At 41.1% G+C, this 14,912-nt stretch overlaps 1 protein-coding gene across 4 annotated transcripts in view; it reads right to left on the reverse strand.

Moving 5' to 3' along the window:
* PIGK (phosphatidylinositol glycan anchor biosynthesis class K) overlaps nt 1–8,764 on the reverse strand; it is a 65,230-nt gene extending 56,466 nt beyond the window's left edge. For 3 of the 4 annotated variants that reach the window (XR_006415765.1, XM_044441029.1, XM_044441038.1), the window contains exons 1-3: nt 4,345–4,467; nt 2,208–2,261; nt 1,503–1,594 (exon numbers count right to left, since the gene is read on the reverse strand). Coding sequence is in view for 2 of the 4 variants with exons in the window: in XM_044441029.1 (XP_044296964.1) it covers nt 1,503–1,594; nt 2,208–2,261; nt 4,345–4,443 (245 nt within the window). In the remaining 2 variants the exon portion in view is untranslated. Of the gene's footprint in view, nt 1–1,502; nt 1,595–2,207; nt 2,262–4,344; nt 4,468–6,739; nt 6,748–8,755 lie in introns of those variants that run through there. The other variant, XR_006415766.1, reaches the window with a different exon arrangement.
* Nucleotides 8,765–14,912: the final 6,148 nt, after the last annotated feature.

Genomic DNA, 14,912 nt, shown 5'->3' on the forward strand with positions numbered 1-14,912 from the left:
GATTACACATTTTCTGGTTCCACTCACAGCAATTTCTCAAATTCCCCAGAGTAACCATGGCTCTGATAAGTTTGGAGACTCTGAACTATAGGCTTGTGCATTTCTTCCACGTTCTTGGCTAACCATGCCTCGCATTTACATCTGCACCAGCATTAACTACAGTTAGTGCTAAATATATCGATTCCCACTTAACTACAACATGGAAGCTTTCCACAAAGCCTAGCCATAGTTAGTGCCAGCACACACATAACAATAAGCCTTATCAAAAGCTGTAAAAGCAGAGGGAACATAGGAAGCTCTCTTATACTCAGTCAGACTATTGCTCCATCTAGTCTAGTCTAACACTGACTTGGTTTGTGTGATCAAATAGCCCATGCTAGTGGCCATTTTGAATATTCAGTGCCCACCCAAAACTTACCATGTTGCGCGAACATGGAGACCATGGGTTACATGCACATTCAACTACCTCATAAGTCAATGCGAGCAGCCTAGTGTTATTTCCTGCAATAGCAGGAAGGTTGGACTCGATGGCCTGCATGAGCCCTTCCAACTCTTCTATTCTATGATTTCTTAGTGTTTCATAGTGAACTGCACCAATGTTTAATGCACAACTGTGAGGGGAGCATGGCAAATACACCCAATAGCAGGATGTCTCTGTTCAGGAACTGCAAAAGGAACAGTCAATCCATAGTGAAGTCAGGACACCCTCCTGTCTGCAATGACTAAGTAATGCATGTGACCCTAGACAAAGCATCTGTTTGAGATCAAGGAGTTTATTGCTCTTTTGACATATAAGCAGATGTCCTTCCACCACTTTTGCAGCAGCATGGAAAGAACTACACTGGTTGCTTCTCCAGGGCAATAAAAGCAACCTTGGAAAAGGGATTTAGTGGGCATTCCAAGGTAAGAGGAAAAAACTGGCACTGCCAAGATATGAGGTATCCTCATGTTGCCTCAGGATCTTTCCCTCCAACGCCAAACTGCTTTGTAGGGCAGAAAGTATGCAGTAGCACCCTTCTCCTTCATCCTCTTACTGATCTGCATAGGATGCTCATAAAACTCAAAGGTGGGGATTACATGAGCGGCGTGAGCTGGAGTTGGGGGTCAGACTAGATGAACCGGGAGGACCTTCTGACTCACTTTTTTTCTGTTTCATTAGATTACACTCTAGAAGATGCTGAAAACTAGTAACTTTGGGGCTTTTGTATCAAATCTATCTTGAATCATAATACATTCACAAATATTAATTTTCTGTTATTACACTTTAAAAAACTAGCATTGATAAATATTCTACTTCTGATCCTCTTTCAGTAAGGAGAAAACAAAAAGCATATTCCAATGTTTTCTACACAAGCAACACTGAAATGAATAGGAGTAGTGCAAAAGCATTACTTGCTCTTAAATTCTTCTCAGTGGAGCCTGGGTAATTTTACCAGTGGATTAAAAATACTTAATTTTGCATTTTTCCTTTCTCTCAGAAGTCATTCTCCATATTTTCTTACCTATCAGGAATTCCTAGTCTCTTGACACTTCTGTAGACTGAAAGAGTATTGGCCACATGCCGATAGTTAAACCAGAATCGAGATGTGCACACCTAAAAAGATTTTTTAAAATGTATGCATATATTAGTTAATACTAATTAAATTTCTTATGTGCCTCTATGGGAATTGTCCATGCCCAGTACTTCTACCACATATGAGGGATTTTCTCTTTAGCATGGCTAGCAACTATGGGGAAACAGCTCCCTAAATGAGCAGCTTTACCTATGGCATTTCCTATTTCCAGCAAATGTTTATATTCAAGGACCTAAAGAACTCTCCACTAGTATTACTCAGTATAACTTCCTCTGGCTGACCCTTTTTGTCACCACCAATTATCTAAGAATATTTTAAAAGTTCCTAGTAACCTAATACAAGAGGCTGGTATTCCCTAAGAATATTTTAAAAGTTCTTAGTAACCTAATACATGAACTGGACACCAGCACTAAAGAACAGATGAACTGTGAAACCATTTAATTGCACTGGCATCTGCCTTCCTGTTCTTTATGGGTTGGGATTCTATCCAACCCAGTGCAATCCACCAATCCCTTGCAAGAGATAAAACCAACTGCATGCACCAAGAGGCCAATTATGTTTCTTTCTGGTAGCAACCACTCATGCATCCTAATCATAGAGTTGAAAAGGTAGATAAAAGTTTTAGATAGTTACCAAAACTGCCCAGTTGTTTGTGTGTCCACTTCTAAAAAATTGTTCCGCTTGATCCTGGAGGCAAAACATACGAAACTTTTGCAGGAAAACTTAAGACTGACTGTTGCTTAAAAGAATCATATTTATACAAGAGTAGTTCGTCATCAAAATCATCTTTATCAAAATCAAAAATTAAAAGGTCTAGTAGTAGTTTATTTATTAGATTTGTTTGAAAACCTCTCATGAGCATTGAGCATTCTGGGCAGCCAAGTAGTTGCAAAACATTCCAATAGATCTCATGTTATGAGTGAGACTATGGACAAGTCCAGAATTTAGCATAAACAAATACTTAAAACCTGAAGAAGTTACCCATTTTAAACTGGGTCAGACATGAAGATGCTTATAACATTACAATGTAAAAAAAACTGGCAATTAAGATAGAAGCAGGAATATAAAGAATGGAGGAAGAAAGGTAAGCAATGGTTCCTACTTCCCTCTAATCTAATCTCTTCCAACTTTCTGCCTCTCAAGCTGCTTTTGGATTTCTCAAAAGACATTGCTTGCCTAGAGATGCAAAATGTCTTTAACATTTGAAGCCATGGGGGTGGGAGAGGAAAATTTTTCTGGGTTTTTCGATGCAGAAACTTGAGGGGACTGAAGACTGGAATGTATGCAATACACGCTTTCTTATCAAACCTAACATTACTTTATTGCTTTAACATAAAATGCATCATCTATGGCCAGTTACCATACACAGGTGTACTAACTGGCAAATATATTTTACAGAGTGCTCCTATGCATGTTAACTCAAAAGTAAGACCCACTTTGTTTAGCGGAGCTTCTTTCACAGGATTGCCACCCCAAAGTATAAATAGAAACACGCTGAGTCTTCCAGAGAGAAAGAGAGAGTAGTGGGGAAAAGGGACAGGGATGGAAGGAATGATTGCTTATTTCAGTTAAAGAGTTTTACCCTAAATATTAGTAAAAATGCTGTTGAAGGAGTTTGCAGATGATAAAGGCATTCCTTGTCCACAGATTCACAGTCTAAAAACACACTGTGTTGTCCAAAGCTTACAATTAGAAAAGGTACGGCATGAGAAAAAAGCCAATGTCCCCAGTGTCACTGTGCAGAGAAAGCATAAAAGAGGAAGCAGCTGAAAACCACGTGTATATCACAGATTGTACACAGCTTTTGAGAAATGTGTCCCACGGGATGTACAGCTGCCAAGACTTCCGACTTTCTCTCGCCATTAGAGGAGGAGGGTTCTCCCAACTCGGTTGCCGCCTCTCCTTAAAAGCGACAGCATGCGAAGGAAGCACGGACAGAGTAAATGAGTAGAAACTACAACCGACTCATTTTGGAATAGCAACTGCCCCCACTAGTTCAAGTAAAGACAATTCGGTCTTAATGGGTCCAAGAGTGTGAGGATCTTAATGGGTCCATCCTCATGCGAGCATGAGGATCAGCAGCTGTCTCCAGCCATTTGCTTTCCTTTTCCTCGGCGAATCCAGGCAGTGGTCAGCATCAGATCGGTGGCTCGAGGGGACAATCCCCTCTGCTGCGCCAACCAGAGGTGGGAAGACGAGCAGCCAGAACAAGGGGGCAATTCTCTGTCTGCAAAAGGTCGTTCGAAGGCTGTCAATCCTTCTAGCACCCAGGTGTAACTCACTACTCTCAGCTTGCTCATTCTCTCTCACTCCTGGCAGGGCTGGACTGTCTGGGGGAGTAGAGAAAGGCAGCTGAGAATGACGGCCCTTCAAAGCAGGTTCCGTAAGTTTGAAGCGGCTCTGCAACTGGCTCTCGTGCATACGAGTAGCCATTTCGCTACTTCCCCCAAACGCGCCTGTTATCAAATTGAGCTCAGGTTTTCTTTTCGGCCCGAGAGCCTAAGGTCGGTTTCCATCCAGGAGAAATCCTTCCAGGGTCACATGAAGAGAAACCACCGGAGAAGAATATCCAAAGTTAGTCCGACTGAAGTTTCGAAACATTTATAGGAATGGGACAGGTCTGTCATGCCTAACCTAAATCCCATTCATTTAATTGCCCTTCCGTTAAGTAGGACTAACATTGGATACAGCCCCAAATTTTTAAAGAAAACTCATATGCACGGCGGGAAAGAAAACATAGAAGGGACAAGCAGCCCCCACCGTCGCCTACCTGCACGCCATCAGCAGTCGCTAAACTAAAGCAGCTTAATAAAAGAGGGATCACTGCTGCTAGACAAAGCCGACACTGAAGTGGTATGGAGGCAGCCATATTAAACAGCTCTCGCGACCAGGAAGGAGGAATAGTATTGGTTACAACGCTCCTTGAAGCTCCTCCTCCTTCTTAAAGGCTCCGTGTTCGACTGCTGGCACAAACACTCATCTGCATAGAATATCGTTCAAGGTTCATTCATTTATTTATTTTTCATTGCTCCCATGTCCCAGTTGCACGAAGGAACGACCAGTCAGTTCAAAACCGTGGTTTTTGGATGGATGGCTAAGGGCATCGGCTAAGTTTTGGACTGGGATGCTGGAAACAAGGCCACGAATGATGGGAGTTGTTTGAATTGCCCAATTCGTTTCTCAGTGCCAAAATTCAGAAACGCAGGTACACTAAGGTTGTACAGTCAAAATAAATTGCAATTTATTTGGATATCCAAGATATATGCATGCCTGGAGGAATGTTGTCCATGGGGTCGCGATGGGTCGGATGCAACTTTGCAAGTAACAACAAAAAGTCTGCAAGAGACAACAAAATACTGTACAAAATATTTATAAAGTTATAACACTAAGTTGTAGAAAATACTTTTATAAGGTTTCAGTTGTGGGAGCCACATAACACTCTAAACTTCCTATTAAATAAAAAGACAAAGAGAAAAGGAAATAAAAGATTCAAAACAGATGAATATCTGCATATGAAAATTTACCCAGAATGAGGAAACCAGAATGATCACTTTGCTGCCTAAAGCAAAGTAAAAGCTGTCCATCCCGAAGCCAGACTAGCAACCTTGGTACCTTCTTAACAAGGTGTTGCTTCTCTTGACAAGATTGGAATATCCATCTTGTCAGTTGCAGGCTGATCTTGTCAGTTTCGCACTTTCTGCAGCAATCATGGCAGAGCTTTAGTTCAGTAAGCCAAAAGCCTGTTGACCCCATAATAGTGTAAAAACCTACGTTTTCAATTTATACACACAGAATGAGATTCAATCTAGACAAGACAGAGGTACTTTGTGCTTGGTCCTCCCAGCTAAGTAATATTCAATCCGTTTGAGAGGGGGCTGTGTTCCTCTTAAAGGTTTGTAGTGTGGGATGCCATTGGCTCCAGCAGGATGACTCAGTGTCATGGTGCTTAGCTACATGTAGTCATACTTTGTGAACCTCTCATCTGGATGGCTGCAAACAGAACAGTGAGATTATCAGACAGGAATGGCCAGTATGATTATATTATGCCCATACTTTTCCATCTGCACCAGCTGCTCCAGTTTCAGGCCTGATTCAGATACTGCTCTTATCATTCATTGCCCTAAAGAGAAAATTTCAACCTAAAGAGTTTGGAGTCAGGTTTCCTGAAGGATTATCTCTCCCCATGTATACTTGCTTGGGCCTTAAGTTCATCTTTACTTCATTTGCTACAAAGTCAGTGTTTCATCATGGGATTGTCTCTTTCCTTGGTAGATTTAAAGTTTTTAAGGTCTGTCCTGGAAAATGCTTTTATAACATAATCCTAGGCATGTTTTCTAAGAATTAAGCCCCTTATTCTCAAGGAAGTATGTATAGAAATGTAGCCTTACAGAGCTATCCTACTTGTGACAGGGCAGGGGAATTTAGTAGTGGACAATTCCCCATTTTCAAAGTCCTCTTATCTTTCTGTAGCCAGGGAGGCACGTGGTTATTTTTCATTTATCCTGTGGAACTGTATTTTATTAATTTCCCTTACATTATTTCCAATGAGAAAAAAGATTTATGCCAGCTCAAGGCTTAGAGATGAACCCCACTCTATGCTAGGGAATGAGAAACTATTGAGTCTACGTTTCTTTTATAATAAAAATTGAACATATTTTAAGCTTTTGATAAATTAATGCCTCTTTTCAAAAACATATTCTTTTCAATAAAAATCCTTTAAAACATAGCAATAGAACCTCTGTACAGAACATACAATCAGTATTTAAAGCTGAATTTGGCAGAGTGATTTTCCTGGTACAATTGCTTATTAATATTATTTTAATTGCAGTCAATGTTCACTGTAAGTATGCAAATTCCCTTCAAATGAACAATTATGTTTTTTATGGGACCAATTTGAGGTTTTAATTAAAGGAAATAAGTAGTGAAGAAAGGAATAAGCCAGTTTAGGTGACTGGTAACAGGATTTAAATTATCTGTTAAATATTTGTTTCCAGAAAAAAGAAAAGCAGCTAGTCATGATGAACTTTTACCCACAGGGAATGAAAATGTGAGCCCCCTCCCCACAAAAAAGAAAAAAGTAGGCATTATTTTTGTGTTCCAAATAAATCTGCAGATAGATTTTTCTTCCAGTGAGTTGCTTGTACTGTGTATATAAGTTAGTGCACCTGAACATCTCCCAAGAAGAGGAAATAGAGGTCACAAAAAGATCACAGATTTGCATAATATTTTCATATTCTGCTAATGTATATTCTGTAAAGAAACAGAACTGTCTTCCATTTTTTTATTTTGTTTGCTTTGTGGAAATTATGAACATAAATTTTGTGTGTGTGATGCTCATTGTCAGTCAAAAGTTCAAAAGTGTAGTTAGAAAGTATAGGAGCCAGGATATTTGCTCAGGAAACCAAAGGTTTACCAAATGTTTAACTCTGAAGTTATTTAGATACAGCAGCCAAGGTATCTGCAAAAGAAGAAGAAATCCACCAGTCTCTTCTCCTTCCCACATATGGATATGTACAGACACAAACTTACAAATGATTGTTGTTGTTAGTTGCGAAGTCGTGTCCAACCCATTGGAATGCCATGGCCAACATTTCTCCAGGCCTTCCTGTCCTCCACCATCCCCCGGAGTCCACTTAAGCTCATGCCGACTGCTTCATTGACTCCATCCAGCCACCTCATCCTCTGCCGTCCCCTTCTTCTTTTGCTGTCAATTGTTCCCCGCATTAAGCTCTTCTCCAGTGAGTCCTTCCTTCTCATTAGGTGGCCAAAGTATTTGAGTTTCATCTTCTGTATCTGGCCTTCTAAAGAGCAGTCAGGGTTGATCTCCTCTAGGACTGACCAGTTTGATTGCCTTGCAGCCCAAGGGACTTGCAGGAGTCTTCTCCAGCACAATTCAAAGTCCTCAATTCTTCGGCGCTCAGCTTTCCTTATGGTCCAGGTTTCACAGCCATACATTGCAACTGGGAAAACCATAGTCTTGACTATATGCACTTTTGTCGGCAGGCTGATGTCTCTGCTTTTTACTATGCTGTCTAGAATTGCCATAGCTTTCCTCCCAAGGAGCAAGTGTCTTTTAATTTTTTGACTGCAGCCACCATCTGTGGTGATCTTGGAGCCCAGGAAAATAAATCTGTCACTATTACAAATGATTACAGTAACTTAAATAGAAATATAATATATTGCACTATAGCAGACGAAGAAACTGTCACCAGGTGATCTCCATGCGTATTCTTCACCCTGCTGTGCAGAATCTATTGATGGGCAACTTCAAAGCCCTGCTTTCCCCTCTGTTGGCAAGTCAACCCCTCCCTCGCTTCCATTGTCTCCAGCAAAACGCACAGTCCTAGTCAGTAATGTAATGCCTTTAATGGAATAATGGCTACAGAGACTGCAGAGCCACCTGGCCACTTTTTACAGCATCTTAGTTGAGGAGGAGGCCATCTTTCTCATGCTTCCAATGCTGCCTGTCAACACCTCCAGGGGCTTCTGTAGCTTCCAGAGTCTCAGCTCTCACATAGCCACCCCCATTCCTGGCCTGCTCCTTTCCATACGCACACATCTCGGGGCACTTTCTCTTCCCTTCTCCAAGTCTCCTGGGGATATGCCTCTCCCTCACAGGGACCCCTCTTCCTGGGGAAGAAGGGTTAGCTGAGTCCACCCTTGGCTCTCTGCCTCTGCCCCAGACTGTGGGGAGTAAGCTGCCTTCCTGCCTCCCAAGTCCCATTCTCCTTCTGCCTTTTTCCTCTTGTAGCTGACACTGCCCTTCCCCATGGCCATGGCCTCCTCCTCCTCCTTTTCCTTGCGTTCTTCTTTATACGGACAGTGCCATGCCCCTTCCACCCCCCCCCCATTGCTCTCTTCCTGGGAGAAGCCCCTGCACACCTTGGGGCTCAGTGCTGGGTTGGGCACAGCTCCTCTGCCCAATGCCCCTTTGTTGACACTCCTGCCACTCCCAGTTTTGGCTTCATTCCCTACAGGGCATCTCCCTTGGCTTGCTCCCAAGTATGAGATAGTGAGCCCTGCTGACCCTTCACACCCTCTTATGATTCTTTTTCATTATAATAAGTGTAGACAGGACAGCCCTTCAAGCAAAGGACTCTTCCATCCGAGGACTCTTCTCTATCCATCAGGAAGGATGGGGCAATGCTGAAGACTGTTGCTACATCTCACTGAAATGGGACCTTCCACTTGCACAACAGAGGGCTAAAAGCAATGCCAAAAACATCTGATTCCTAATTGGGATAAGTCATGGAAAACACGTGGAAAAACTAATTTCTGCTTCCTTTTCCAGAGGCTTTTCAGCCTGCACGTATTTCATGGAAATGTTAGCTCCCCATTGCACTGGTGGTTAGTCCTGCTGGCACTACCTATGTTAAGTAGCAGTAGGGAGAGGAGAATTCAGGACAAGCATCTCCTCCTGTATTCATGTAAATCACTTGTTTCTGTATTCAGGTTTACATGCTCTTAAGTGCTCTCCTGCACTGTTTTCTTATTTGGTTTATTTACAACAATATCACATGATATAAAGAGTTCGCAAACTGAAAACTAACTGTGGGTTTTCTTCTTGGATTGCTCATGGTTAACAATCCATAGTTAAATCATTACAGAGTTCATGGAATGACAAGCCACAACTCAATGACAACCCATACTTTGGAGGTTGGAGCCCACTCTAAACTGAGGGTTGTAATTCCTTGTGAACTGTGTGCATGTGCATGCATTTGTGTGCACATGTGTGTGTGAAAGAGAGGGAGGGAGAGAGATGTTTGGATGTGTGTGTTATGGTTGTTGTCAGAGACTAGAATTAGCAGTGTTCAAGCTTTGTGTCCTTTTGGAAGGAAACAGATTGAAGAAACAGATTGAACTGAATCCAAATAATCAGTTTTCTCCAAGATTACCTGGATGTAAGAAACCACCATCTGCTCCAACAATTTGCTCAAGAATGTAGAATTGTCACAGGATCAAGATTTGGGGTTTGACCTTCCCTGAAGGCTTAAGAAACTTTCTGGATTTGTTTATTTTCTGCAAAACAGAAACAGAAACAGCTGTCAAGCACTTGCTTGGCACAATGTGTTAAGCAAGAGAGGTCACAAAGGACTGATTTAAAAGTGGTTTGATTAAAGTGGCGCTGTTTGCATGAGATGACAGCCCATCATGAGTGAGTTAGCCACTGGTGAGGCTATGAAATAGATCGGGTATGTGTAGCTGCCATTTCGAATATGCAACTTCTGCTCAAGGGCTGTTGTGCAAATTTGGCAAGTGTGGGTTATACAAGGGTTAAACATCCATCACATAACCCATTATGTCGTTTACCCCTTTCATAGACCCACATTTGCCAGGCTCATACAACATGACAATCCCAAGGGAACAGAATCTTCAGTCTGGAACCTCTGGTTTAAATGACATATGATGAACCACAATGAGTCATCTGAACCTGCTCAATGTGTCTATATCAACAGCATGTATTTCCACTGTCCATTTTTAATAATTATCGTTATCATAATAGAGTTACAGTGCTGCAAAACAATTAAAGTGCTTCATCTACATTGGCTTGGAGCCCAAGATAGGTTAATTTACAGCATAATCTTATAAATGCCCTCCCTCTGGACCTCCTCCACCAAACTCCTCTTTGCTCTCCCTGTTGCTCGCTCCCTGGGAGCTGGGCTGCTTGTATCCTTGAGGCGCTAGACCAGCTGGTGCAGCTTGCTCTGCTCGGAGTCAGGAACCAGAGAGCTGTTGACATCCTCCACAACCAGGGAAGCCTTCTTCAGAACGGGCCTGATCACTACTTCCTTTAAAGGAGCCAGGATAGGCCCTCCTTCAGAGAGGCATTTATAAACTCCTTTTCTCCATGACCCTTGTCATGATCAACCATGAAGGCAAGGGTCAAGTAGGCAGGTGGCTGGATGAACATCTCCAAGTATCTTTTAAAGAAAATATGACCTCAAGGATGCTGTAGCTAACTGTGATGACTAGCTAATGACTGACACCTGGAATAAATGGCTGGCCCCAAGGACTGGGAGAAGGGCCATGACCCCAGAGGTCAGCTGATGTAGGCTGCAGGGGGATAAAGCCTGGGGAGTAGAGCAGCCTTTTGTTTCTCTTTTGGGGGGTTTCATGTGGTGCCTATTCTCTATGCTGAAGAGTGCTGTGACATCCTGTGCCTGTAGAAAGTACAGTGGACCTTTGTATAGCTTAGGCTAGGATTTGTTTGTTATTTTCTGTCCAATTGGCCCAACAAGGCCCTGTGAATTGGGGTTTCGTGCTTGGCTATAAACTGTATTGTTTCTGCTGTCCAACTTCCTCTTTATCTGGTTTTATCCTTTTAGTCTCTCCACCCCTACATTTTATCTTTTATTAAATGTGTTTTGTTCTCCAAGCTTGGATTTTTTGTATGCTGAATCCAGTGAAACCCCTGCAATTATCTCCAATCGTGGTTGCTATTCATCTGCAGCAGAACCTCCAGCACTTTCTCCAGTCTCAGATCAGAGTTAACAGCAGGGAGTTAACGTGGTCCAGGCACTGTGGGGGAGCACTTTTGATTTCTGATCACAGATCAGCAACAACAGTAGAGACATGGGTCTGGCTGGATATTGCAATTCACCCAGTGCCCACCACCCTCATTGCTGTCCCTGATCTGAATGAATAGGAGTGATGGCACAACTCACTCATGCCAGGAAAAGTGAGCTCCTTTAATGCTCAGGCTGACCTGTATCTCTGCCACTGTTTTAAACCTTTCCTACAGCGGTGGTGATATGAGGGCTCACATAATTAAAAATAGATTTAAAAAGTTATATTTTTGTTATCTTTGTATCTTTTAAAATATGAGTGAAGGATTGTTCTTTCTTAAGTGTAGAATCTGCATCTTTTAGAATGAATAAAGGCCTGTTCTCATTGTCTCATCCTCCCCACAAGATTTAAGAAACATTTTGGCATCAAGTAAGAATTTTCAAGGCCACTTCGGCCTGTTGACCTCTTAGAAGGTACTGCACATGCTTAATAGGCTCATAAATAGAAAATGACACAACTCTTATAGGTAATTGGCTCATTAGCATGAACATGGGATGTATGAGCGGGAGGGGGGAACATATTAAGGAGTAATATGATGTAGGTGGATGGGGAAGATTGTGACTTCTTAGTAACCAGCCAATGGCAAAGCAGGGATAGTGTTGAGCATTGGGGAAAGAAATTGAACTGTTGCAATTTGGGCATGTGCCGGCTCTCTCTCTGCTCAGTTTTAAAGAACACCTGTGCTGGTTCAGAGCTTTTGGACTCGCTCGAAGATAGTTTTCTCTGAGCGAGTCCAAAATCTCTGAGGTGGGCTGGATAAATGGGCATGGTAGGCTGGATCCGGCCCATAGGCCATAGTTTGAGGACCCATGCTATAAGGAGTAGCCCCACATGAAAATTGGGACTATCACCTTATGACATATCACCTTGTCTCTGTTTGGAGACAAAATGAATTTAGGGTTTCCAGATGACTTCGATGTTCACAATGAATGCAATATGGACTGGACTGGGGTATTGAAGGAAACGAAACAATATCAGAGGAGCATTAGGGAGGAAATGGAAAACATTAATAAGTTAAAATCTGCAGTGGAAGCAGAAAAGGTTATGATTCCGATTGGAGAACAAGTGGGATATTTGAAATTAGGGCCAAAAGAGCATAATTTATGTCCCAAATGGAGGAGACCATTTGTAGTATTGAACAATATTTATCCAACCTCATACTTGATTCAATTAGAGGGGGACAAAAGAATATGGGTGCACAGAAATCAAATAAAATTGTGGAAAGCAGCACATGTGTAACTATTTCTCTTATTTACATGATTTCATTAATAGATCTCATTTTGTTATGGCTAGTGTTGCTGTCGTGTCTATTTCATCTGTCCCTGTGTCTTTTGTTTATGAGTCTGACAAAATAACCTCTAGAAGAATGACGCCGAAGATGCTGTGGATTACTGGAGCCTTTTTCTTCTCCTGGGGAGTTAGTATAATTGAGAAAACGACTGGTATGAAATTGGAAATATCCTCTTATCAATGGAAATACAAAAGAGATAAGAACACCCTTTCCAGGTAGACAAAAAGAGTGTTTGTGCTCAAACAACAATTTTAAGAATGGGACAGTAAAAACATGGGGAAGGATACATGTGGGATATTATTGGTTTAGGCAAATGAATAAAATGCAACAGACATGTGTGATAAAAGAAAATAACAATTAAATAAATAAGAATTATAATGGAAAATGCTGGAACTGTGACAGCATGGATGGGACTTTTATCATATGTGGAGAACTTATGAAATAACGAAAAGATTTTGTAAACTGATACATGCAGAAATACAAAATAAACCTTTAAAACTAAGTTCTTTATGAGTCCTAAGAATATGCTTTTGAATATAATGTGAGAAATCTTTTCAATGAATATGTCAGAGATATTTAAATATATGATAACTGAAGCAAGAATTACAATTACTTCTAAATGGAAATCTTCAGAGCTCCCTAACCTTTTTGTATTTGTTTATGTTAAGAAAATAAAATTAATTAAAAAAATTAAAAAATCCTAGACTTCTAAAGATTTTACCTTGGCCCAGTTTAATGGTTTGTCAGCTGTTTCAGAATGGAGATGCAAACTCCTTATTCTCAGTTTCAGCCTGTTTAGATCTGATATGGTAAAAACAAACATGTTTTCTTATATTGTTTATATCATAAGAACATCTGTTCCTATTTCATTGCACCAATGTGAGTAAAATTTCCAGGTAGAACCATTAAGTTTTAATCTCCCCTTCTTTCCAGATGCTACCAATGCATTTATACTCAAGGTGGCAAATTCTGTGCTCAGGCATGGAGTGTGTGGAATCAGATAGCTAAACCTTAGCTTAGTATCAGGTGATACTAATAGAAGGTATCTATTAGTATTTGTTATTTAGTATCTGTTATTTAGTATAGGTTATATTTGTGGCTGATTTTATACTTTGTTCTATATCGGCTGGTCTGTGACCATAGATAAAATAAATAAATTAAACAGGACCACACTCCTGTACTAGAATAATCTGATGCAAAGTGCAAATACTATGCTGACATGTCCAGGATTACACTGTATGTTTCAACTATACATTCCCCACCCATCATTCCTGATACTTTAGGGTTATTCTAAAGAAGCTTTTGCATTGTTTTTCTTTTGTCCACTGTCAGACAACTGTTGCAGGAAGAAGCTCAGTTTACTTGTCCAGATGTGGAAAGAAGTATTTCTGCTTGTGTCTAGGGGTGCTTTTAGAACCACTAGCTTTCTGTCATGTAAGCATTGTGTGACAGATTGATTGGCAGCTTGGAGCATAGTCTGACTCTGCTTTTTAAAAACTGCATTTATATCTCATCTATTTTTCTCTTGCAAGGAACCCAAGGTAGCTCATGTGGCTCTTCCGCTCTTTGTTTTATATCCACAACACACCTGTGAGATGTGTTGAACATAAAAACAGCGAGTCACAAGGGGTCTCCTGGGCTATCTAGTCTGACCCCCGGCTCCAGCCGGCTCTGCTCACAACATGCCCACCATGTGCATGTCAACTAAGTCATATGGACACCTGTAAGTGGCCCCTGCCAAGCAGGGCCTACAACCTGGTTCTTCTGAGTGCCAGTCCAACACTCTCACCACTACACCACACCAGTTTCTTTTTCTAGAAGGTTAAATCACCAACATGCCATCTCAGAACAATTTATATCCACCTGCCATGTGAGAGTTGTGCATGTTAATGAAAGAAAAAAGGCACATCAATAAATCTTGTCCACAAAAATAGAATGACAGCTGTTTAAATTGTAAAATCAAATCTAGAGTTTGAAAGACAGCAGTTTCTTATATTTCTATATGTCAACACTTTCTGAAATATTTAGCTCTCAGGAAGTTATGATTCCTGTGACAGTTGATCAAAGTAATGGGGGGGGGGGTGTTTGTATGTGTCTGTTTAATGATATCACATGTCCTACAGAATCAGCAAGAGTTTGGAATTAAATAATATGGTTTTGAAAATTATTCTAAAAATGAGTTCTAAAACTGCAGCATTTTTTAAATTAAATTCCCATATTATGTTGGTAATTTCTCAAAAATCAACAAAGACTAATCTTGGTAATGTATTGCTTCATGCCTGTTTTTAATTGGGGCTCATGATATTGGCCATTTATTATGGGAAAGTGTTTATATGGCAGGTGTTCCCTTATCAATGCCCTAGTTCTAGATGGAGGAAATGGAAGGTCTAACCATAGGAGTGAGGGAGATGTGTGAATGGGTATGATGACCTGATAATTCTGACAGAGGGCAAAGTATAGCTTCAGAAAAGGTTGGGGAG

The sequence above is a fragment of the Varanus komodoensis genome, unplaced genomic scaffold, assembly GCF_004798865.1.
Source record: "Varanus komodoensis strain SLA01 unplaced genomic scaffold, ASM479886v1 scaffold1, whole genome shotgun sequence".
Classification (NCBI taxonomy): domain Eukaryota; kingdom Metazoa; phylum Chordata; class Lepidosauria; order Squamata; family Varanidae; genus Varanus; species Varanus komodoensis.